The sequence below is a fragment of the Coenobita brevimanus genome, chromosome 13 (genome assembly GCF_032717465.1).
Source record: "Coenobita brevimanus isolate Jiangsu-jjx chromosome 13, ASM3271746v2, whole genome shotgun sequence".
Classification (NCBI taxonomy): domain Eukaryota; kingdom Metazoa; phylum Arthropoda; class Malacostraca; order Decapoda; family Coenobitidae; genus Coenobita; species Coenobita brevimanus.
In genome coordinates, this window is record NC_136966.1 from 35,701,059 (window position 1) to 35,728,444 (window position 27,386).

General features: G+C 40.3%; 1 protein-coding gene across 1 annotated transcript in view; it reads left to right on the forward strand.

Annotated features, from left to right (window-relative positions):
- The window catches only part of LOC145415436 (RIB43A-like with coiled-coils protein 2), a 119,600-nt gene that overhangs the window by 71,221 nt on the left and 20,993 nt on the right, over positions 1-27,386 (forward strand). The window contains exons 4-5 of the mRNA XM_080284717.1: positions 21,183-21,323; positions 22,455-22,576. Coding sequence (XP_080140843.1) covers positions 21,183-21,323; positions 22,455-22,576 — 263 coding nt within the window. The remainder of the gene's footprint in view (positions 1-21,182; positions 21,324-22,454; positions 22,577-27,386) is intronic.

A 27,386-nucleotide genomic window follows, 5' to 3' on the forward strand; every position in this document is an offset into this window, starting at 1 on the left:
TGCATTTTTTCCTTGTACTGTATAGCATAAGGTGTTGATTTGTAGGCCTAGTGGTTTTTTTTTGTACTTTGTGTGGGATTCATTTTGTCAGCCAGTTTTAATATTATTTTGTATCTGTAATAATTTATCTTGCATTAACTGAGCATTACCCAGTGTATTTTCATTTTATCAGGGCTGACTTAGGTAAATTTACTCTTGCTAATTTCATGTTAATAGAGGCTATTGCAGTTAACCATATATTTAACCTGTTTTTTGCCATTACATTATCCTTATGAGTCCTGAATGTTTTGTTGTTAGTTTGAGCATTAAACTTTGACTTGTAATTTTACCTAACTCTTTTGTTTTGAACCTGGAACTTTACGGGATAGTAGTGATTTTTAGTATTCTCACTTAAAGTGTACATTATCTTTCTCTGTTCCGTAACATAAATTTGGCGACCTCATATCAGGATATTCAGGATATTATCATAAGGATATTGCTTGATATTTTGTGACTGTGATTTATTCATGATGTCTACTATTACTACACTTGATGAAGCCAAAGATTTTTTGTCAAATGTGCAAACAGTGTGTGATGTAGAAAACAGAACAAAGAATGAACTTAAGCTTGTTGCCCAACAATTGGGAATTGCTGTTCGCTCTCATTATTCTAAATATCAAATTGTTGACATGATTAATGAAAGCTTGTTTAATGTAACTCCTCCAAATGAGCAAACGCAGATTGAATTAGCTAAGTTACAGCTAGCCCTGCACGAGGCTCGCATTAAGGAGGCACAGATACAGGCTAAGGCACAAGTTGAACTTGCCAGGATTCAGGCAGACCATGAGTATCGCATGAAACAAGGTAGAACTGGATCATCTAGCTCTGATGATTTTGATGTGGCTAAAACTGTTAAACTTGTCCCTCCTTTTAATGAATCTGATTTAACAAAGTATTTTCAGTTGTTTGAGAGGGTAGCTACAGGTTTTAATTGGCCCAAAAGGTATTGGCCAGTACTCCTTCAAAATGTTCTCACCGGTATAGCTCAAGTAACTTATGCATCTTTGCCTCAGGATCAATCTGATAATTATGATGTAGTTAAGAGCTTGATTCTTAAGGCCTATGAGCTTGTTCCTGAAGCCTATAGAGTAAAATTTAGGACAACTTACAAGCAAGATAAGCAATCCCATGTTGAGTAAGCAAAAATCAAAGAAGATCTGTTAGAGCAGTGGTTAAATTCTAAGAATGTGGATTCTGATTTTGATAAATTTAAGCAGATGATTTTGCTGGAGGACTTAAAGAGGTGTATTTATAAAGATGTAAGCCTATATCTTGATGAGAAAAGAACAGATAATTTGTCTGATGCTGCAGTTTTAGCTGATGAATATGTTCTCACTCACAAGAGATATTCTAAAGTAAAAGGGAAAGCTGAGAGTAAGTACGTTGCCTCTACTCAGAGTACAGGTAACAGGAAAGAGAATAAGGATGATGTTTCTCAGGAAGTAAATACCAGCTTCACCTCTAGATTTCAGAAAAGTAAATATACTTATTGTAGTAAGCTTGGTCATACTACGGAGAGATGTTTCAGGAGACAGCGTGATGGGAACAAAAAGGAGTCTTTAAATATTCAGTCAATTGGTCTAGTGTCCACCCTTGAGAGTTCCCAGAATTCTTTAACTGAGTTAACTGAACCTGCTTTGAGGGGTAACTTAAATTCTCATGATGGAGCTCCTCTTTTGAGCAGTAACGTGGGTGACACTCTCAAGAGTTCATGTGCTAATTTCCTGTCTGATGGTTTTGTCAGTCCTCTGGACAGTAATGACAGGAAATCAGTTCAAATATATCGTGATACAGATGCTTGCCAATCCCTTATGCTGACCAGTGTTCTAGGCTCTAATGTTAATTCCCCTGATGAAACTGTAATCTTACAAGGTGTAGGGAATAATTACTTCTCTGTCCCTCTGTGCAGAGTGAAATTAAAGTCTGGTTTTGTTAATGGTTCCGTTATGGTTGGGTTGGTTGAGACACTCCCAATGTCAGGTGTAACTTTCTTACTTGGAAATGATATTGGTGGAAGTCAAGTGTGTCCAGCTCCTCAGTTGTCTAGTGAGCCAGTGGCTGCGACCCAGGATTGTGATGTCCCTGATGTGTTCCCTGCATGTGCTGTCACTAGGGCTAAGTCTAAAGTTACTGGTGATTTAGAGGATAATGATGATGATAATGTTATTCTAGCTGACACTTTTCTTGCTAATTTGGACCACTCACCAGATGAGGCAGTACCCCGTAGTGTTGATAATTTGTCTCATCAAGAGTTGGTTGAGTTGCAGGTTGCTGACCCTGAGTTGAAAGGTCTAGCTAACTCTGCTTGCAGTGAGGAAGAGTCAGCTGGTGCTTCTACTTGTTATTATATAAAGTCAGGAGTACTTATGAGGAAGAGGAGTCCCCCAACAGTATCGGCCGACTGTGAATGGGAAGTTGTACATCAAGTTGTCATCCCTCGTGTTTGTAGGCAGGATATCATTAGAGTGGCTCATGATTCCAGTTTGGCAGGACACCTTGGAGTGAGGAAGACTGTGGCACGCATTTTGAAACACTTCTACTGGCCAGGTATCTTCAGGGATGTTTCCTGGTATTGTAAGTCTTGTCACACCTGTCAAGTTGTGGGGAAGTGTAATCAGACCAAAAAGGTTGCACCTCTAGTTCCCATTCCTCCTTTTGTGGTGCCTTTCACCCGTGTGTTGGTGGATATTGTGGGCCCTCTTCCCAAGACTTCTTCAGGATTTTCTTATGTGTTGACCCTGATTGATATGGCTACTCGTTATCCTGAAGCCATTCCACTTAGAAATATCTCAGCAAAGAACGTGGTTAAGGAAATGCTAGGGTTCTTCACAAAGTTTGGTCTGCCCAAGGAGGTACAGTCAGACCGGGGAAGTAATTTCATGTCGAATGTTTTCAAGCAGTCTCTGAAAGAGTTGGGCATCACCCAGATCACGTCTTCAGCTTACCACCCCCAGACCCAAGGAGCGTTGGAGAGATATCATCAAACACTCAAATCGATGCTCAAGAAATACTGTTTGGAACATCAGAAAGACTGGGATAAAGGTCTTCCATTCGTTGTGTTTGCCGCAAGAGAATCTCGAAATGAATCACTGGGCTTCCCACCTTTTGAACTACTGTTTGGCCATGAAGTAAGAGGACCCCTTAAACTACTCAAGGAATGCTGGCTGTCGGAGGAAGATGACGTCAACCTGCTGGAGTATGTGATGAAGTTCAAAGAACGGCTGTCCACTGCTTTACAGCTGGCGAGAGAATTTAGGAGCTGCTCAGGAGAAGATGAAGACTTGGTATGATAAGAAGTCCAGGTTACGCCACTTTCAGCCAGGAGATCAGGTTTTGATTCTGCTACCAGTGCATGGGCAACCTCTTCAAGCCAAGTTTAGTGGTCCTTATTTCGTGGAGAAGAAACTCAGTGATGTCAACTATGTCATCGCCACACCAGATCGTAGAAAGAGCAAGCAACTATGTCACATCAACATGCTAAAGTTATATCACAGGCGGGACGAAAATAATCCAGTTTGCACTGTAGCTGTTCCACCCGAGTATGCAAGTGAAGCTCTCCCATGCAGTATGAGCCTGAGTGATAGTTTGGGGAAGAATCCTGATATCATGAATGATCTCCAGACTAAGCTTTCTCACCTACCTCCCGAGGAAAGGCAGGAGTTTTCGGCATTACTGCAGGAGTAACCGCAAGTGTTCCGTGCCACTCCAGGAAGAACCACTGTGTTGATGCATGATGTCGATGGTGGAGACGCAAAGCCAATTAAACTGCCTCCTTACCGTGTGAATCCGGTGAAAGTTCTTCTCATCCAGAAGGAACTTGGCTACCTGTTGGACCACAAGATGATTGAGCCCTGTCAGAGCGAGTGGAGTTCTCCTGTCACTCTAGTCCCTAAGCCAGTTGGGTCACAGCAGCTTTGCATTGACTACAGACGTGTTAATCAGATAACCAAAACAGACACTTACCCTCTCCCTCGCGTGGAACATTGCATAGACAAGATCGGAAAGGCTAGGTACATAAGTAAGTTTGATTTGTTAAAGGGATACTGGCAAGTACCTATGACTGAACGTGCTAGGGAGACCTCATGTTTTGTAACACTAGGAAAGACTTTTGCATGTTCTGTAATGCCATATACAGATTGTTTTAGAGTAATAAGAAATTTCCTTTGTAAATTTCTTTTTCTTTGTGGGGAGGTGTTACATAGCCTTTGATTTCATCATCCTTTGTGTAATTCTAACGTACAGTGTGCTGCATGTTTGATCACGAGCGTGTTCTGCCTCAGTCCCCCCCTTCTACCGTTATAGTAGAGTAAGTCGTCCTTTCTGTTATTCAGTGCGGGATTGTCAACTCTTTGTCCCCATGGCTTCATTTGCGCATCCTTCTTACAAGTTGTATCAAGCTCTGCTGGCCCCTATATAATGAGCTCAGTCTCTGCATCATTGCCACTTAGATCTGCTCCTCATTTTGTTCACATCTCTGTCCTCCCCTGTACAGTTATTATTATTGTGAGTTTCTCAGGAAGTCTCCAACCATCTAGCAGCTGTGTAATTTGAGTATAACTGTTATTGCATTTTTTCCTTGTACTGTATAGCATAAGGTGTTGATTTGTAGGCCTAGTGTTTTTTTTTTGTACTTTGTGTGGGATTCATTTTGTCAGCCAGTTTTAATATTATTTTGTATCTGTAATAATTTATCTTGCATTAACTGAGCATTACCCAGTGTATTTTCATTTTATCAGGGCTGACTTAGGTAAATTTACTCTTGCTAATTTCATGTTAATAGAGGCTATTGCAGTTAACCATATATTTAACCTGTTTTTTGCCATTACATTATCCTTATGAGTCCTGAATGTTTTGTTGTTAGTTTGAGCATTAAACTTTGACTTGTAATTTTACCTAACTCTTTTGTTTTGAACCTGGAACTTTACGGGACAGTAGTGATTTTTAGTATTCTCACTTAAAGTGTACATTATCTTTCTCTGTTCCGTAACAATATATATATATATATATATATATATATATATATATATATATATATATATATATATATATATATATATATATATTTTTTCTTATAAATAACAGAACGGAGAAAGGAAAAATAAATGAGTAAAAAAAAACAATCCATACACCAGATTAATGGCGTCCTCAGTTCATAAAATATCTGTAACAGTTAGACTTAAACAGCTGTGGATTGAAATTTGGAGGGAAACAACTCTGGGGAAGTGAATTCCAGAGAGATGCAGGTCTGGGAATGAAAGAATTCTGATAGGCAGAAGTTCTGCAATATGGCTGAGTGACATTCCAGTCATGAGTGCTACCAGTTGCCCATGTAGCATGAGGGAAGGCATGGAGAGGTGGCACCATAGACACAACTTCGTCTGAGCGTTTGCCAAAAAAATATCTGTAAAATAATGCAAGGGAGGCAGCATTCCTTCTTACATGAAGGGGAGGTAGTTTATATGTAATGACAGGGTTGTTAATGATTCTAACAGCTTTGTTCTGAATTTTGTCTAGTTGTCTTAATGCAACCTCCCTATAACCATTCCACAAGGGTGAGCAATATTCAAGCTGAGAGCACACATGACTCTTATAAATTATAGCTAACTGCTTACCGGCGAAGAAGTTACGGACTCTGTACAATAATCCAAATTTCTTTGAGGCGGTTTTAGCAAGTGATCTGACATGTGAGGTCCAGCTGAGGGCACTGTTAAGTGAGACACCAAGAATTTCAATACTTTTGGAGATGGGAATATAAGTAGCACTGACGGTAATGTACGAATCTGGCAATATCTGTCTGTTAGTAAACTGTATATATTTAGTTTTACTAGCATTAAAAGAGACAAGGTTGTTTTGTCCCCATTCACTGATCGTAGATAGATCTTGATTTATGGAGATGGCTGTACTGAGTTGAGAGGTAGAGATATTAGACTTTGTAAATGGGTATCTGAGTGTCAACGAACTATGCAGTGTTGAGTCAACTGCATATGAGTGAATGGGATTGTGGGTGACAGATAAGAGATCATTAATATTTGTAGTGTTGCCATCTGATGATTTTAGTGGGGGAATGGAAGATGACTTGTTAAAGTTATTATTCAAAGAATTAAGAGTTGACTAGAATATTTTATTGTCATTAGGGTTGTTAAGTAGTTTTGATGCTTGCTTTTGAAGAAAGTTTGATTTAGATTTAATACAGCTTTTGCATGATTTCTAGCAATTTTAAATTGGGAGAGTGATTCAGATGTTTTTTATTTTAAGTAAGAGTTATATGCTAATGACTTTTGGGCTGTTGCTCTAGCACAGTTGCCATCAAACCATTTTGGAGAATTCGATCTTTTAGTGAACTGTTGACTTGGTATGAATAAATCCATACCAGCTAGTATTAAGTCACAAATGTGGGACTGGGTAGAATTGGGATCACTAAAGAAAGACTGCCATGGAATGTCAGCAAGATAATTTCTAAATCCATCCCAGTCTGCCCTATCAAAGTGCCATCGGGTCACCCTGACAGGTTCAGAACGGGGAGGTGTGGGAGGGTTAACTAATGAGGCTTTGATGAGATTGTGGTCAGAGGATCCAAGTGGTGACAGTACCTCTATCCTGTATTCATCTGGATTATTTGTCAAGAATAAATCCAAGAGATGGGCATTATGGTCAGGATTATCAGGTATTCTGGTTGGTTGCTTTACCAACTGGGTGAGATTAAACAGCTCGCACTCTAGACCAGCACTGTCAGTCCAGGCAGAATGCAATAACCATTCAACATTATGTATGTTAAAATCACCCAAAATGGTAATTTCTGTGCCAAGGGCAAGGTCAAGGTTACTCAACTGAGTGGATATGGAATCAAATACACTGGGTTCCGAAGACGCATTGGGGGAACGATAAACTACACAAATATATTTGGTAATGTTTTGACAATCTAGTTTATATAATGAGTAATTAAAACTGGATGAAGTGAAGTTTAAAATAGTGTCAACTGCATATTAGGATTTGATATAAGAACAGGTGCCGCCCTTGTTACGGAAGTTTGTAAGGAGATGGTAACCAGGAAAACAAAATGGAGATATATCGGTAGAGGGTGAGATTTGTGGTTCCATGAGGAAAAGAACCAAAGGGGATATGGACTGAAGGAAAAAATGAACTGAGTTTAAATTTGTGGTAAGGCCGCAGATGTTGGTAAAGAATAAGGCCGCGCTGTCACTTCTTCGCCGACGAGCATTCTCGGAAATAGCAACAGTTGCTGCCGTCACAGTCGCTTGATGGCGACCAGGAGGACCCTGTGCCGCCAGCCCTACCCTGCCGGTGGTGGCAATCCGAGGTACCACCTCATTTGATAGTAAGATTGCAGCAGCCATTACTAAAGACGTGAATAGAAGGTGTGATATGTTATGCGCATGTAGTGTGGTGTAGACAGTTGAAGGTAGAGGTATTATGAGAGCATGCTGGCCTACTCTCTGTGTAAATGAATGCACTGAAAATGTTCAGCAAAGGGAGACGGTCAGGATCAAGTCCTGAGGGCTGGTAAAACGGGAGCTCCAGCTCTCCCTAACACCAGCTTGCCATCAAGCTTGGGAGTACTGCCCTGTTCTACTGGTGCTACAGTCTATATATATATATATATATATATATATATATATATATATATATATATCATCTGGATCTCCTTTCCCATCTTAGGGCTGGGTGAGGAGTAGCAGTGTCCTCCCATCTCCCGGTGTCGACTCTCTGAGCTGCCTGGATCCACTGTTTGACTCACTTCTTCATTTCTGCAACATTCGCTGCCTTTCCTCTAAATTTCTCTCTGTCGAACATCACCTCTCCTCCTTTAAACCTCACCGTCTCTTCCTTACTGAGACTTATCTGTCTGAGGCAACTGACAGCAAACTCTTTTCTGTATCCTCCTACTTTCTCTATACTCACTTCAAACCCAAAGGTAGATGTTGCATACATGTACGCAACGACCTATCTTGCTCTCGTGTTCCTGAACTTGATTCTTCTGAATTCTCTACTCTCTGGCTTCGGCTGTCCTGTCATTCTCTGACTAAATATATCTGTGCTGTTTACTTATCCCCTAATTCTACTGACTATCAAAAATTCTTCGACTATCTTACTTCTACGATGGAACACATTCAATCCATTTCTCCTTTCTTTGAAATCTCCATTTTAAGAGATTTCAATGTTCACCACCACCTTTGGCTCTCCTCTCCTTTCACTGATCCACCTGGTGAACAAGTCTTCATCTTTTTTATCCTTGATGACCTAAAGCAGCTTGTACAGCACCCTACCTGTATCCCTGACCGCCTTGGAGAGAGGCCCAACATACTTGACTTCTTCATTACAACTAATCCTTCTGCTTGGACAGTTAATCTTTTCTCTCTGTTGGGCTCCTTCGATCATAACCTCGTTACCTTAACCTGTCCCATCACTCCGGTATGGCCTGTGGACCCTCCAAAGACACGTCGTCTGTGGCACTTTAGAGCTGCACACTGGGAGGTCCTCAGGCAGTACTGCTTTGATTTTCCCTAGAACGATTATTGCTTCCATGGCCGGGAGCCATCTGAGTGTGCCTTGCGCATTACGGAGGTTATTCTCTTGGGCATGGAGCATACATTCCTTTCTCGTATCCTTTGTCTAATGCTAGAAAGTCTTGGTTTAATCACACTTGTTCTAATGCTGTCCACAACAAGGAGAGGCCCTATAAAAGGTACCGAAGCCAACCCACCCCTGAGTCACATCTTTTTTATATTTCTGCCCGGAATCGTGCTTAGTCTGTTCTTCACTCTGCTAAAAATAATTTCATCCATACTAAATGCTCTCAACTCTCCAACTCGAATTCTTCCCGCTCCTTCTGGCATCTTGCCAAAAACCTTTCTAACAACTTTAACTGATCATCCTTCCCTCCTCTCTTCTACTCTGATGGCTCTGTAGCTATTTCTTCTACTGATAAAGCAGATCTGTTTGCCCAGACTTCCTCCTCCAATTCCACCTTAGACGATTCTGATGCTGTTCCTCCATCACTTCCTCCCTCTGACTTCCTCATGGCTGACATAAAATTTCTTCAGCTGATGTATTTTCTGCCATTATTGGTATACTAACAAGGCATATGGGCCTGATGAAGTCCCTCCTGTTGTCCTCAGGAACTTTGCTTCTGTGCATACATCCTGCCTAGGCATACTCTTTCGCTTTTGTCTTTCAACTTGTACCTTTCCATCTTGCTGGAAGTTTGCTCTCATTCAGCCAGTCGTAAAGAAGAGTGACCACTCCCAATCCTCTAACGTTCGTCCAGTTGCTTTAACATCTTGTGTCTCAAAAGTTTTCGAGTCTATTCTTAACAGAAAAATTTTAAAGCATCTTTCCTATCACAACCTTCTTTCTGATAGTCAGTATGGGTTCCGTCAGGGGCGCTGCACTGGCAATCTTCTCACCTATCTTTCAGACTCCTGGTCATTATCCTTTCGGGACTTTGGCGAAGGCTTTGCCATTGCAACTGACATCTCAAAGGCTTTCGATCGAGTCTGGCATAAATCATTAATTTCCAAACTGCCCTCTTACGGTTTCTATCCTTAAATCTTACCCTTTATCTATAGCTTCCTTTCTGGTAGTGCTATAGCTGCTGTTGTAGACGGCCATCGTTCTTCACCTAGATCTATCAATAGTGGTGTTCCTCAGGGCTCTGTCCTATCACCAACTCTCTTCCTTTTATTCATCAATGATCTAAGCTGTACATCTAATCCTATCCACTCATACGCTGATGATTCCACCCTTCACCTTTCCATTCGGTTTCTGCAATATCCATCTCAGCAGTTATTTCAAGAAACAAGGGATGAGGCTATGGCACACCTAATGTCTTATTTGGCTCGTATGTCTGACGGGTGTAAAAATAATCTTGTTGTTTTTAATGCATTAAAGACTCAGTTTTTACACGTATCAACCGGTCAAAATCTTCCACAGGAATACCCACTAATGTTTAATGATATCCAGCTCAATCCTGCATCATCCTTAAACATGCTCCGGGTTTCATTCACACGGGACTTACCTTGGAAAGATCATATTGTATCTCTTATAAAATCTGCTTCCAAGAGATTAGGTTTGCTGAGCCGACTCCGTACCTTCTTTACCCCTGCACAGTTGTTGACTTAATACACGGGTTTTATTCGCCCCTGTTTGGAGTACAACTCTCATGTGTGGGGAAGCTCCCCACGTACAGCTCTTCTCAATAGGGTGGAGTCAAAGGCTTTTCGTCTCATTAACTCTCCTCCTCTTACTGGCTTTCTTCAACCTCTGTCTCTTCGCCGCACACTTGCATCTTTATCTCTTTTCTATCGCTAATTCAATGGCCACTGCTTCTCTGAACTGTCTGCCGCATCCCTCCACCTCTACGACGGGGGTGTAGCACCCGTCCAGCAACAAACCCTCATCTCTTTTCTGTCCAACTCTCTAATGCAAGAGTTAACCGTTACTCCCAGTCCTTCATTTATGCAACAGGTCAACTCTGGAACTGTCTACCTCTGTCTGTATTTCCTACTTCCTATGATCTCCAGTCTTTCAAACGCAGTGTGTCCAGGCATCTCGAAATGGATGGATCTTGAATTTGGCTCTCTTTTGTATTGTTTTTGTTTTTTTTCTTGGAAGGAACGTTCATGCGGGCTCAGCCTTTGATTCCTTCTTCCTCACAAAAAAAAGACAGCCCAAATTTGCCCAATCCAATGAGCCATGCATCCATTTACTCATCATTCAAGCCCCCGGAATTCTGGCTCTACCTGATACGCCAAAAACATTCACTACTTTCTGTAGCTTCACATAAATGTATCCAATAGAGTCAATCCGAACTCTATGATATTAAAAGAGGGTGCCAAATCCCTGATCATGCGCTTCTCCTCACAAAATTCATCCAGCCAACTCGATCTTTTGTCAGTTCCTTAGCCTCACCGACTTCCAAATCTCTTTTCCTCACACATTCGCCCACCATATCCGTCCACCTTCTTCTTGGCTTACCTAGCCTCCTCCCTCCTTCAAATTCCCTCAGATGTACTGTACCTTTTTCACCAGTGTTGTTATCCATTCTCTCCACATGACCATACAATCTCGGATCACTCTCTTCGACTCTGGTGTCCACAGACTTCGTCTCTCCACATCTTTCATGAATCGTTTCGTATCCTATCCAGTCTATATACGCCTCACAACACACACACACACACACACACACACACACACACACACACACACACACATTATAGATAGATAGATAGATAGATAGACAGACAGAGAGATAGATAAATAGACAGATAGATAGATAGACAGATATATAGATAGATATCATGAACCAAGGTAGTGTTTCGTAATAGGAATAGGCCAGGAATTTACTGGAAACCCTAATAGAACAATCACCTGAACAACATCTTAGAAAGCAAACTTGTTCTTGAAACAACATGCATAGGGTTCCTTTTGAATAGTTTAGGTCAGCCAACCATTGATAATGTGAAAAAGAAGTGTTATAAATAAGCTTGGTACATTCGAAATTTGCCAGTTTGTTCTTTTTAATATTGTTCATATTATTGTTTCACCGGTCTACAGGAATATCTATTCGGTATTTCGGGATAAAAACTAGCCAGTCGTACTTAATGTGTCACTGCGCGTGTCCATGACCTTTTTTAAAACACGTAATCGAAAGATGATCATCCACCTTCCCGGTACATAGATTCCTTTACGTCATTGCAAGCACGTAAAAAGCCATTCAAGTACGGAACTGCCTTCAAGTATCGATAGTGCATCATTAGCAACGATACAATATTAAATTTTATATTGTACTACGTTATTACTAAGTGGAAAACTCTAGCTGGTAGATTACTTACGCGGACAATGAAGCGCAATGATGGGAAAGGGTCTTAACACGCACCGGTGCGATTTTACGCATTACATTAATTTTCAACTCAAGGCTGTATTCAGTTTTTTTTTTTTTTTTTTTTTTTTTTTTCAGCTCATCCCTGAAGTCCCAGCAGGCTTCTGTGTAGACGTCACGTGAGACAACTGAAAGGCGTGGGTTTGTGCTTTGTGCTCTAATTGCATGTGACAGCGTTGTGATATCGTGACCATTTTTTTAACTATTGGAATTCATCGTGACACTAACCATTTCACGAGTCAACTGTAGGGGGGCGGGCAGAGGAGAAGGGCGAGGAGGAGATGGAGGAGGGGGATGAGGATAAGGCAAAGGAAGGGGACGAAGAGGGAATGGGGGAGGCACAAGAAGTGCTCCTTACAGCAATTAATACTCTAGCTAATGTAGTAATGTTGTATTCTAAATTTCAGAAAAATAAAAGAGAAGAGCCACTTTTATGGAAAATAGTCGCGCAAAACACAATACAGCAGATTTTGATTCTGTCTTGTAATCAGTGCGGCTTCATAAAACTTATCTTTGTTTAATCAATCTGCAAAAACAATCAGTGTCCACTGTAATAGGCCTTACAACTGTAGTAAGCAAAATGAAGACCAGAATTTAAAATAACCAACAATCAGTGTGTACAAAGCCACAACACCACAGCAATGAAAATTATTAGAATATGCCAAGTGTTTGGTGTCAACATAAAAGCTTTTATGGTAATTGAACGCAAGAATTTTGTTTAATTCATAAATGGAGTACAAAAAAGGTAAGCAAACTAGGTAAATAAGAAAATAGTAATTTAAAATGGCGAAGAGGGATCGCTTAAAAAAAAAGAAAGTAAACAAACAAGGAAGGATCGCCAGAAAGCATACAAAACCTGCAAGAATTCAAGTCACGTTGACAATGTAAACCCACAAATCCCTGTTTTGACTCTTTACAAACTGTTAATATCAGAGTCAGAAGAGATTCGTGGTTTAACATTCTTAACGTTACTTGAATCCTTGCTGTTTTTGCATGCTTTCCAGCGATCGTTCCTTGTTTACCTTTTTTTTTTTTCCCTAAGCAATCCGCATTCCCCATTTTTAAATTACTATTTTTTTTTTTTACCTAGTATATGGTCTGGAACAGGAGGATTGGCAAACATGGCTCTGTGATGAGGCAATATCGCCAGATTAGCCTCCATCGTACAATAACTTCATATGTATATCATCTTTTTGGAAATGGTATTCACGATATATTTTTGCTCAACTCACCATAGTTGCAAAATAACTGTGATCGGAAATGTCCCAGTATTAGGGAAACTGACCACTGTACGAGCGAGACTTACACCTGTCCAAGCCTCAGTGAGCTGCCAGCTAGTCCAGTAATTATATCAGCGTGACTTGCTACTTCGATAGTTTGTTTCGTCAGTTCATTTCTTCCATTAGCTTTTGTCAGCCTTGCATTCGATTTTATCATCAAAACCCGGCGTTTCAAGACCTGTATGGACCTTTCTCGGGCGCTAAGGCCATGATAAATGGATCAGCAAGTGCATGTTTTCGGTCAGATTAGCTATTGCCACTTTGTTTCTGGTCTCAACTAGGGCGGTTTGCATGATAAGTGACAGAAAGACTAATATTCCATGAAATCTGCGTGACATCATTCATATGAAAATGTGGTTAGATTGGAAAAATCCCGCTCATATGGATGAGGTCAGGTTCCCCTGGAATTGGCTTATATGAGGTAAGTTGCGCGCCGCGGGTTAAGTGTGACATTTCGCCCTCTGCGTGTTAAAAACAACTCCAGTAATAGTAAGACTGCACAATCTACAGTCGATCGAAGCAACGTTGCCAATAAGAGCAAAAATATACTTATTTCGACTTCACAAGACTCATAAAGGTAAATATCCACTCTAGATTCGAGATCTAACGATGGGTCAAGGTTCTGCCGCCTACAATTCCCTCCTTTTCTCTTGCAACAGAAATATAGGTATTCTTTAAATCGTTGACGCTGACTGGCTGTCTAAGACCTATTACCATTAATTCTATAATATACCAGGGTTTTCAAACTGTTTCTCAATAGACACTTTTCCATGATGTTGTGAAATATTATGCGATCAAGTGCTGTTGGAAATAAATCTAATATCAGTTTGCTTCAGATACATAAAGCATCATTAATGACTGTCTAGGTGTCAGGTAATTGGAGTGTAGGTTATGGGAAGAATTAAACAATGATACTCTGAACACGTGTAACCGACCACACTACCTTGCTGAAGGTGTCATTTTGCCGCATTTTGCATCAACTGTCGCTAATAATTCTCTATTAACTTTGCAGTATGGAAATCTCACATTCATCTGTTTAAACCGATGTTTCATAATAATTACCGATAATAAGTATGTGGGCATGCTCTGTGAGGGCAACAAAGTAAAAAGTGATTTCATGAGCAAGTCGACCCATTCATCCCTTATTATCATCCTCAGTATTTCAGTAATCAATCTTGTACGCATTATCAGTTCTCTCACTTCTCACTCCCCACGCTTTCGTCACCATCCACTCAATTATTACAGAAATAAGTAACATTTGATAGATATCAGAGCGTCAATGGACCTCAGTGCAGGAATAGTGTCGACATGTCCATCAGCCTTAGCAAACAAGATCCTTCGTAGCTCCCAACCACAGATATTTTAAGCCTTTCTAAGAATCCTGCCCTCGTGGTCGATATATATATATATATTTTTTTTTTTTGCCAAAGCCACCCCGAAAGTAGCCAGAATATAAGGCTGAAATCAGCAACAGAGAAGAAGAATGATGATGGTGATGATGATCATATGATTAATGGTACACGTATAAGAACACATACAATGTTGGAAGATTTTGGGATAGCACAAAGCCAAAAAGTACTGGAACTAGGTGCAAACAAGGTACAGTACATGTACCCCAATCCTACATTTCTTTTACTTCCGTAAGTGCCTTTATAGATGTTGCATTTAGTCTAGCATCACTGCACTCAGTAAGAAAGTGTCATAATTATGGTAGAACTATTCTTTCACCATGCATTGACCAAAAGTGTCAAAAGAATATTTGCTTTCTTCTCTTCTGGTTCCTATTTTTTTTTTTTTTTTTTTTTTTTTTTGATAATGCCATCTCCATATCCTTACAGTTCATTAAATATATTTTTACACATGTACAGGTCAGAGCAAGAGCGTAACTGATCTGTCCAAACAATGTTTTGTTTGTCTGATATTTAGTATATTATCTGGTTAGTTTCTCTGCATTACATAGCCTTCAGAAAAGTACTGTGATACATTTGTTTGTTGCTACTGAGCCTATCATATATGTTTAACCAATATCCCTATTTATCATTCTTCCATTTCATTAATCTATGCGGTTGAGGCGGTACCGAATTTTTTTCGCCAGCAACGCTGACCTTGCTGTGGCTATTTCTGTATCTGTATCTGTGTCAGTACATATAAAGCCCACCACACGACCAGATCTTCTCCTCTGAGTAAGACATATCCAGAATTAATACTTGCCCATGCTGATGAAGTGTGAGAAAGGGTGTTGGTTAGAAATGATGCAGGTTAAAGCTGATATGCTGTAATGTCTACGTTTGTGTGCGTTATAGCATGTCTACGCCATCAGTTGAACCGACAGGAAGCGCTTGCAAATAGAAGGGACTACACAAGCAACTACTCTAAGCCCCGAATATAAGAAGGGTTTAAGTCGGTCTTATGTCGGATTTTAAACGCACCCACCAAAAATCAATATTCAGAAAAAGAAAAATTGAGTTTCTTATATCAGAGCCGATGTTCTCAATCCAAGACACCTATGAGTGGGCTTGAGTTGAACTTAAGTATTGATGACAGATTATTTAACGATTTTGTATGGTAGACTTGCTTCTAAAACGATGAATAATTTGCCAACAACCCTCAGTATAAAAATAGACTGTGGCTGCATAAGATCCTTAGCAAAAAAAATATGTATAGACTACTTGGTATATATATATATATATATATATATATATATATATATATATATATATATATATATATATATATATGTATATATATATATGTATATATATATATGTATATGTATGTATATATATATATATATATATATATATATATTTTTATGTGTCCGACTCTGGGCAAAGGCTTCAGGGCCTATATCTCGGGGGCAGTAGCCTATCCCAAGGCCCAGTAGTCCTCCTACACCTCCACATGTCACCACTTCGGCGCTAACACCCACCGTCCATATTGAATACATGCTAGGGCTGTCTCATACAGGACTGGTGTATTGGTATTAGCGGGGGTACTTTTATGACATGTCGGAGGGTCATCTGGTAGATCAGGAAAGTCTGCTTCTATGAAATTCAAATCCTTAAACTGTTCTCTGCCCCAGCCGGGATTCGAACCTGGGTCCATCAGGACTGCAGGCCGCCTCTCTACCGATTCAGCGTTTTGTACCTTTGTACACGTTTCACTAGAACAACTTCCCAGAGAGCAATGATATTACATACAACTGTTGCTCACTTTGCCTTATGATATTCATATTTACAGTAAGGTGTACCAAGTAGGCTACCGGGCTATGACAAAACATTCTTGTACACATTTCTATAACTTGCTCTGCTATAACAATATGGACTTATTACATAATTCCAATATACACAGTACACATGACTGCTGAAATTTGCGCGTTACAGATGTAATGATTGCATTTGCTCTGTCACGAAAAATTTTGCCTCTCCATCACTACTGATATAATGTAGGCTATTTTATGTAGTTCTTTATTAGCTCTGTTTGTTACAAAAATTATTATGTAGGCTATTCTTACAACAACTCTCCATCATCACTGGAATGATGATAATGATGTACCCTGTTATGCAATTCTTGTACAGTACTTTGCAAATTTGGCCTACTAACCTTCACTATTGGAAAATCAAAACAGGTTTTTCTCTAAAGCTATTTTTTTTTTTTTTGCTATATCCACGTAAATTCATTTATTTCCGAATAATTATCATATCTAACTGGACAAAAATAAAGTAAGCATTATCAAGGAGGAACAGTGACGTTCGTATAATATTCTAAAACTTAGGTGTGACTTAACCAAGCCTCGGTGAGGAAAATGTTATACAGATGAAAATAGATTGTATATAACAGTTACCTAACATACTTATAAAACCTCTTTTGGTTTATCTTGCCTTATCTGGTAAAACAAATATTAAAAATTGGTGCAGCGATGGTTAATTGATGGAGGTCTAAGGTTTGCCCCAAAGTCTCGACTTGAGCCCGACTTTATGGAGTCAGACCTGAGCCTCGATAAGCAGAGGTTCTGCATTGTGGGGGAGAGAGTGTGAGTTCATGGGCGCTCCCAGCTGCCCAAGCATTTCAGGAGAGAATGTGAAGGGGAGGCACAATTGAAGCCAGTTCGTCAGATCACTTACGGTAAAAAATCGATAAAATAATGCTAAAGAAGCAACATCTCTACGTACTTATAATAGAAGAAGGTCCTGTGTAATGGCAGGATTATTGATTAATCTAATGGGTTTATTTTGAATTTTGTCCAACTGCCTCAATGCAACCGCTCCAAATCCACTCCACAGTGGTGAACAGTATTCGATCTGAGAACGCACATGAGTTTTGTATGTTGCGGCCATCTGCTCGTCAGTGAAGAACTCACGAACTCTGTACGTAAGTCCCAATTTTTTGGAAGCAATGTTTGGAAGCATTTTGGATGGGGTGGAGAGGTATATGAGAGAGGGTGTGTGTGAGTTAGGAGCAGGGCAGTGAAATGGTGAGGGACAGGGTGACGTGGAGGCGATTTGTTTGTGGCCACCCAGAACGGGATGGAGGCGTCTGGCAATAGATAGATAGATAGATTTTTTTCAAGGGATCTAACATAAGCTGTCCAGCTTAGGTTGGGGTTTAAAGTAACACCTACAATACCAATGGTAGTGGATATGGGAATATTGACATCATTTAAATTTATGTGAGAGTCTGAGGGATTCTTTCTGTTGGAGAAATTAATGTACTTAGTTTTCAGAGCATTAATTGAGACCAGATTATTTTGTTCCCATTGAGTAATTTTAGCAAGGTCCTGGTTCAGAGAAATTGCTGTGTTTATTTGGGGATTTATAATATCAAATTGTGTAAAGGAGGTACTAAATGTGAAAGAACTATGAAGGGTCGAGTCATCAGCATAAGAGTGTATTGGGTTGTGAGTGACAGATAGGAGGTCATTAACATGAATGAGAAAGAGGGTTGGCATCAAAACTGATCCCTGAGGTACGCCAGCATTTATGGAATGAAACTGAAAATAAATTCCATCTACTATGACCCAGATTATTTTATTATGAAGGTAGGAGGAAATTAGAGGAACCAGTGATGCAAGGCCATAGTGTGACATCTTAGACAATAAGGCCTGGTGCCATACTCTGTCAAATGCTTTTGATATATCAAGTTCTATTGTGCTTGTTTCACCGTGTTGGTCTATCGTTTTGTTAATCTGATGGGTAAGAAGGCAAAGAATGTCTACAGTTGAACGTTCTTGTCTAAATCCATGCTGCTGATCATTGATTAATTTATTGATTTCTAGATGCTTGATTATGTGTTTGTTAACCTGCCGCACCCCGTTGACATATATATATGTCCACAAGTTTTGTCACTGTCAGTCCTGTTGACATATATAAATGCGCATCAATTGCAAGGTCCCTAATTTGCACAATTTTCAATTTTTGCACCTGATTTTTGGTACGTATACACGGGACACCTTCCTCTACAAGATGCCAGGCAGGGACAATGCCTTACCTCGCATGACCTTCCCTCCCCCCGCACACCATTGTCTTGGCAATTCACCTGTTACCAGTGACCTGGCCAGTAAAGACATGTTGTGCTACGATACAAAATTCAGGGCCAGAGTGATTCCCCAGTCTATGACAATGTATTTACGTAGCATTAGAGGAAGAAACAGTCAGAAATGATGATCATTTAATGTTGCCAAAGAAGGTCAGGTATGTTGATGTGTTTGGCGAGTGAAACAATGCTTATATTGCCTATATTACTGTGTGAAAACCAATATACTCTCGTACTACATATAAATTCGTACCATATAAATAAATAACTACTGTTTATGAGTGGTGTGGAATAGTTACCCTCCCATAAAACTCGTTTTCTTTGGAGCAAGCCTGATAGAAAACCCAGTAAGGTAAGGGGTACTGCTACCTCCATCAAGTATTTTAAACCTCAGGTGAGCAATTTCTCTATAAATTTTCGATGTTTCTCAACAAAAGTGGAGGTTTGAGTCCAAAAAATTGTTTTCAAAAATTGGTCGGGATTGGGGGGAGTCAGTGGTGGAAAATTGGTCGGGACGGAGCGGGTTAATTACTGTAGTCTCTCAAAAACTTTACCGAGAATGGAAGTTATTGCCCTTGGTCTATAGTTTGATGGATCAGAAGTTGCCCCCTTTTTAGGAACAGGATGGATATTTGCTTCTTTCCAAGAGGCTGGAAAACTTGAGGTACAGATGCATAAGTGGATGAATTTTGCCAATACAGGAGCTAATACCGAGGAGCAGTTTTTAAGTATTATTGAAGGAATTTCATCTGGACCAGTAGCTTTGTCTGCTGAGAGATTCTGTAATACACCTTGTACATGTCTGGTGTGAATCATGAATTGAGGTATTTGAGGGGAATTAAATTCATGTACAGGAATATTATGGTTTTCTGTATTTAGGGCTGAGTTTGTTGAAAAAATGTCAACAAGAAGTTTCGCTTTTCCACGTGGGTCACTTGCTACATTTTCATTGGGGGACTGTAAAGGTGGAATGGAAGAGGTGGTAGTGAAGTTAGTTTTGAATGAATTAAGGGTTGACTAGAATATTTTGTTGTCATTTGGGTTGTTTAATAGTTTGTTAGCCTGTCTATGTAGAAAGTTTGATTTAGAAAGATTGATAATAGTTTTGGCATGGTTTCTGATATTTCTATAACAGTTAAAGGCTTCATTAGTTTTGGTCCTTGTAAACGTGTTAGAGGCTATTGTTTTATGTTCTGTTAGTCTAGCACAATTGTGGTCAAATGCATTTAGGAGAATTACATCTTTTTCTGTAACTATGATGGGGAATGAATGTTTCCATGCCGACTTTAATGAAATCCTGCATGGGGCCCAATGTGGAATTTGCATCTTGGGAGAAAAAGGAGGTCCAAGGAACATCCATGAAAAAATTATGGAGTCCCTCCCAGTCTGCCCTGTCGCATGCTATTTAGTCACCACGACAGATTCAGAGCAGGAGGGTGTGGTAGGTGTTAAACTGGTGGCTTGAATCAGACAATCATCAGAAGATCCGAGGGGGGACTTCACTTCGACATTATAATTATCTGAATTGGTTGTTAGAAACAAATCCATTAGGTGGGGATTTTGATCGGGATTGTCTGGTACACAGGTGGGTTGACTGACTGACTGGGTGAGATTAAATGAGTCTGCAAATAGCTCACATTTAAGACCAGAGTCATCAGTTCTGGTTGAATAAGTGAGCCATTCAACATTTTGGACATTAAAATCACTACAGTCTCTGATGCAGCATTAATGTTGAGGACACTTAGTTGTGAAGACAGAGAGTCAAATAAACTCGGCTCTGGAGAGGCATTAGGGGAACGATAAACAACAGAAATACGTAACTTTACCAAAAGAGTTTAATATGTATATGGAATAGTCGAAATAAGGACAGTTAAATGTAGTAATATCCTCCAGGGCAATTTTTGATTTAGCAAAGGCAACATACGCCTCCTTTGGGTTTGAAATTTTGAATCAAGACATAACCAGGAAAATTAAATCTAGGTAAATCAGAGATGGAGCTTACCCGTGTCTTTGTCAGAAATAGCAGATCAGGGGATTCAAACTGGAGGAAATTTTGAACAGAGTTGATGTTGGAGTGAAGTCCCCTAATATTGCAAAAGAAAATTTTTCTGCACTGACGAGCAGATTTAGGATGCCACAACACTAGAGGTGGCACAGTAGCTTGATGACGACTGGGAGGGCCCTGTGCAGACACCTGGCGTCATTCTAGGACAATGATAATACGCCACAGGACAGGCAGTTAGCTGAGATGATTTAAAGTCCTTTGGTTTTTTCGCTGCAAGATTCAACTGGATAACTTTCATAAGGACCGTGGTATGCATGTTTTAATCTCTCTCTCTCTCTCTCTCTCTCTCTCTCTCTCTCTCTCACACACACACACACACACACACACACACACACACACACACACACACACACACACACCTGTGCAGGTAGACGTGGAAGGATTAAGGCAGCAGGTGGATGAGAAGCGGCGGAGGGACGATGCAGAGAGACGGAAGCAGGAACATCAGGCCGAACTGGTGGCCAGGCAGGACAGGGCGGTGGCACTCCTCCACCGACAACGAAACCAGGTATGCAGGACCGGCATTGCTATTTAATGAAATGGATGGAGATTCGTTTTTTTTTTTTTTTTTCCTGCAATAAAGCCTCACCACGATAATCAAATCGATTTGAGGTGCAACTAGAAAGAATACTTTGCTACTTATTTTTAGTTAGTTTTGTCTATTTACTAATTATTATGATGTGTATAGGTAGCTTATATTTTTAAATGCAGTTAAATATAAACATAGACAAGGGGTATGCAGAGACTTAAGTGGAAGTCAATAGTATCTAGGTTACTTCTGTGCTTGTAGAGAATATGATGGTGGATTGTTATTGACACAGAGGTACGGTACTGCGTAAGGACTGCGTAATTATATTACTGCTGTACAGTGTTCATCGTGACTTCAGGGTATCATGGAAAAAATGGTTGAGGAAAATACCCAGAGCGAAAGAAAAAAAGAAAAAAAAGAGGAATATTCTGTAACACATACATTTCAGAAAAATATGAACAATTGAAAGAAGATTTAGTCGGTTAAATTGTAACAGACAAATAAAGAAAAGACAAGAAGGAATACCAAAGAAGCGCAACACCCGCGACCAACATCTGATCTGAGGGCCGAAATTCGCCTTTTCCCTGTGGCCGTGACCTTCGATAGATTACTCCCAGAGTGGAGTTACGTCATTCTTGCCAAACCCTTTATCCTTCCACTAAGTTTGACTCAGATCAGATCAGAACTTTTGGAGTTGACATTTCCCAGTGACCTTAACATTTGACCTTTCCTTGTGATCTTGGCCTTTGATCGATTGTTATGAAAAATCGAATGTCTATCGTTGTTTTAACCTCAACCCTTCCACAAAGTTCGTCTACATCGGAGGAAAATTGCAATAGCTGACCTTACCATGATGCCTTCACCTTTAAGGATATAAGATCTGAAGAGGTTCGGTTCTGCAATCTCAGCCTCATCCTCAGTTAAAAGAGATTAATGCCTACAAGCAGTACCATGGATCATTTAGGCCGATAACTAGTATGGGCTTAAGACTTGATGAGAGACAGCTCTGAAACTTCCACCCTCCTTTTCTATTCCCCCCCCCCCTCTTTCTGATGAGAATGATGAACTAGGAAAAATATACATTGTGACTGACTTTGTCTTGGTGTGCAGAAGGAGGCTGAGAAAAAACGACAGCTGGCTACATACTGGACGGAAGAGCAACGACCAGAACGACGAAGAGAATACGACCTTAACTCTCATGAGCACCTAACCACAGCTCTCTACCAACTGACGTTAGTACATTCATTTCAACACTGTAACCTTACACTTCAGCCTCACCATAGTAAGCTCATTTGACTTCATCACTCTGTTATTTCACTTCAGTTCAGCACTCATACCAGCTAAAGTTAGTATAATTGCTTCTCATCAGCACTTTAAATCCTTCACTATAACATGTTAAGTTCTCTTCAGCATTCTAGTATCTAATTCCAACATCATTACTTCAGCGCTCACGTCAGACCATCCATATTAGTTCAGTATTTTCATTTCAGATCTCTGGGTACAAGGACCCCAGATCAGCAATAAATCAGTTCAATACTTTATTGCCGGACCCTAATAGCAGTGGCCAGCCTAAACATCCCTTAGTCGTCATCGGCTTGAGTTACTCGTACTGAAGGATCGTTTAGCTTGTGCACTAACCAGGCGTCCGGCAACTTACGTCTACCACGTTGCCGTAACGTGGGTCTAATTAACTATGCGGAATTTATACGTAAACTTATTTATGTAGGACATTAATATTCTGCATTTAGCACCGAGAGTCCGGCAGGATATTATCATTTTTCCCTTTGCACCTCACACATGCTCTTTCAGTGCACCTCAGTGCCATCCCTTCAGCAATCTACAACAATTATTAATGGATCCCTGCATCACTTCACCACCTTGTCATCTTACCTGAGCACTCAGGTACATCAACTTCAGAAGTCTGGTACCACCACTACAGGACTCAACACTTCACTTTAGCCCAGTAGCACCTCGACTTCAGCACAGTAGAACATTCACTTTAGCAATTTAGCACATCCAACTCAGCATTCTACCACTTCCACTTCAGCACCCTATTGCCTCTACTTTAGCACTCAGGCACTTCTGCTTTGGCAGTGAAAAACCTCCATTCCAGCACGCTAACATCACTTCATCATTCGAGCGCCTCCATGTCAGCTAGTACCATCACCAGTTTAACACACTAGCATCTTTTCTTCAGCACTCTAGTATCCTCACCTTAACACTTCAGCATCACCACTTCGGTATTGTTGCACCTCCACTTCGGCCCTTGAGCACATCCAGTTCAACACCGTAGTACCTCTACTTCACCGTTCTAGCACCGCACGTCTTTACCATCACTTCGTCCCTGCACCTCAGAGCTGTACCCCAGCACTCTGCCGATTTATGTAAAACTGTGTGTGTGTGTGTGTGTGTGTGTGTGTGTGTGTGTGTGTGTGTGTGTGTGTCTTTAATATTATACGGCGCAAAGTAGTCTTTAATTTCAGTTGACGAACGAGATACCTCGTTCGAAAGGTAGAACCAGCACTGAAATATAACTTTCTTGTTTGAAAGTCAGAAGTGTAAAAGAAACTATACATTGGACAGACAGCTTGAGGTTTATTTGAGGAGGTGTGCGAGTTAGGGACCTGCGCGACAAACAACTAAAAGAGTACTAAACAAACAACTAAAAGTGCACATACAGTACATCGACCGTCGCCAGTAAAATTCAAGATTTTCTTATGTAATTCATCTTTCGAGTTTTTTACAGTCTCAGATAGTCAATCGGTTAATTCCAGTCTTAATCTGTCCTGTTACTGAATCTCAGAGATCGCATAACTCCACCGCCGCCAGTGAAATTAATGACTTAATTCTGCATCAGGATCCGGGCTCACATCTAAATCTAATAACCTCTTTCATGATCCACTCTCCACCTGTTCACCAGATTTAGCTGAAATCCGGTAACTTTATGTTGTATACTGTCCACAAACAGGCGAACAAACAGACATGGGTGAATATACTGTATTACCTCCTCCAGCCACGATGGCGAAGGTTAAAACGAAAAATAATAATAAAATTAATAAATAAATCGTCAGAAATTGTTTCCTAAGTTCAACATTCTTATGTCCGTCGTAATCTCTGACCTAGTTTGGGATATAACGCTCTTAGGGAAATGAAAGTATCTTTGAAAGCTTTCTAACATACCAGTCTTGTTTTTACCTGTGCCGCAACTCGCAGGGAATATGAGAGTAATGCAAACTTATCTTTATGTTGTTGTTACTGAAGAAAACTTTGAAATAAATCTTCACTGCACTCATATAATTACTCCTTTAGCACTCGTTTTGCAAGGTCATAGCCTACTCTCATCGCCCCAGGCCACCACCTATCACAGTTAATCAGTGCAATTCTCCCTTCCATTTTCTGTCCGCACGACTATTTCTTTACCTCCTGATAGCTTCATTAATGAAGGATATTTTGAAATATGCAGTCACCGTACTAAAACCACTGATGCTACACCACTCATTACCTCCACCAATGTTATGTTTTTGCTAGCGTTTGTTTGTTTGTTTGTTTGTTCGTCTGCCTGTCTGTTGGCAGAATTACCCAAAAAGTTATGAACGGATTTTGATGAAATCTTGTGGAAGGGTGGACCACGGGCCAAGGAAGAAATAATTAAATTTTGAGTCGAATCCGGATCCGAATCTGGAGTATCCCTTATAATATCTCCAAAAGTTTTCAATGAATTTCGATGAAATTTTGTGGGAAGGTGGGCCATGACCAAGAAAGAATTTATTAATTTTGGGGACGGATCAGGATCCAGCTACTATATCCATGGAACCGGATCCGGATCCTTTTTAATGGCAATGGCATTGGCGGAGGTATGCACTTTCTGAGTGCTTTCTATTTGTACATGATGTACTTCAGAGCTGAAGGGTGTGCTTGGATGATATGGACATGTGAAGGGAATGGGTGTGAATAGAATGATGAAAGGGGTATATCTGAACAACTACTAAGTTGGAAGGAGACATGGTAGGCCTAGGAGATTGTAGATAGATAGATATGATACATGAGCGTGTGAGAAAGAGAAGAACAAGAGGTAAAGAACCTAGGGAACTGACATGCATTCGAGCTGGCTGGATGATTTTTGTTTGGAGTGAATGACCACGGTCTGGCACCTCAATTAAATGCACCGCATCCTGCTACTGTGAATATATGTCCACATGTTTTGTCACTGTTACTCTCATTGACATATATAAACGCAAATCAGTTGCAAGGTCCCTAATTTGCACATTTTTCAATTTTTGCGCCTGATTTTTGGTACGTATACACGGGACACCTTCCTCTACAAGATGCCAGGCACGGACAATGCTTTACCCCGCATGACCTTCCCCCCCCCTTGCATGCCATTGTCTCGGCAATTCACCTGTTACCAGAGTAAAGACATGTCGTGCCACAGTATGAAATTCAGGGCCAGAGTGATTCCCCAGTCGATGACAACTTTGAGGACAAAATTTATGTGGCATTAGAGGAAGAAATAGTCAGCAATGATGATCAGGTAATGTTGTCAAAAAAAGTCAGGTTGTTGATGTGTTTGGTGAGTGAAACAATGCTTATATTGTCTATATTACTGTGTGAAAACCAATATACTTTCATACTACATATAAAGTCGTATCAAATAAATAAATAAATACCATTTACAAGTGGTGAGGAATAGTTACCCTCCAATTGAACTCGTTTTCTTTGGAGCCAGCCTGATAGAAAACCCAGTAAGGTAAGGAGTACTGCTACCTGTATTGAGTATTTTAAACCTCAGGTGAGCGATTTCTCTATGAATTTTCGATGTTTCTCACCAAAAGTAGAGGTTTGAGCCAAAAAAATCTCTTTCCAAAATTGGGCGGGACTGGGGGGAGTCAGTGGTGGAAAAATGATCGGGATGGGGTGGGTTAACCTGGCAGTTGTCTGACTGCCTAGGTCAGATAGGTCGGTGTGTATTACGCGTGGAATGTTTTTTTGACTTATCAAGTACAGCCAGGACTCCTGAGTCTTGACTGGTGAGTGAAAAGGAATGTGGCTCATTCTCTTGCGCAAAGTTTGGGTAGTATCTCATTAAATATATATATATTTTTTTTATGACTCTGGACTCTGCCTAACCCCACCTTGGGGTGGGAAAGCAGGTCATGATAATGATGATGATGATGATGATAATAATGATGATGATGATGATGATAATAATGATGATGATGATGATGATGATGATGATGATGATACTTTCATGTCCTAGTTCAACCTTGCTTCATAATCCCGGTCCATCCCGATTATACTTTCCTATCCTAATTCAACCTCGCACCAAATTTCCTGTCCATCTCACTCATTCCTTTGCTCACAACCCTGATTTCTTAACCTCTTTGATGATTACATAGTGCAACGTGCATTACACAATCGATGGACACGCCTGTTACCTCTGTCACCAGCCTGGCTTTGACATCTCGTAAGACACGTTCTTATTCCCCAACCCTCACAGGGGCTGGCCTAGGAACGAGTCTGTCGTTGTTGTTGTTGTTGAGATTCTCCTTCCGTGGGAGGACCGGGCCAATTTAGGGCCCGTCAGAGTAAACGAGTCTGTCTCCTAGATATGCAGTTAAATTTGTGGTTGCCAGCCTTGTTGCACACCATCAAGGCAGTCTACACCATCGTATTCTCATGCAAACATTGTATTTAGAGCCTTCTGATATATATATAATATATATAAAAATATATATAGCATTTTACATTCTTGTCACAAAACACACGGCTAAAATGACAAGTAGATAAACACAAATGCAAAATTAAATTTTCAGCAGACAGACCTCTGGCATCTCACAGCCATCAACGCACCACTCGCTTACGCAAGAGAGGTCACATGAATTGCTCCTTACCGTGCTTGTATTCTTTCCCAAACCTTTCCTAATTAATGATATGTGGCTATATGAAATAATGTTTCAACACAATTTAGTCATGCCTTTTGGAGGGTCCGGCAAATACAGAACACATTGCTCTATTTCTCATTAGTAGTTGCAGAGGCCTGTT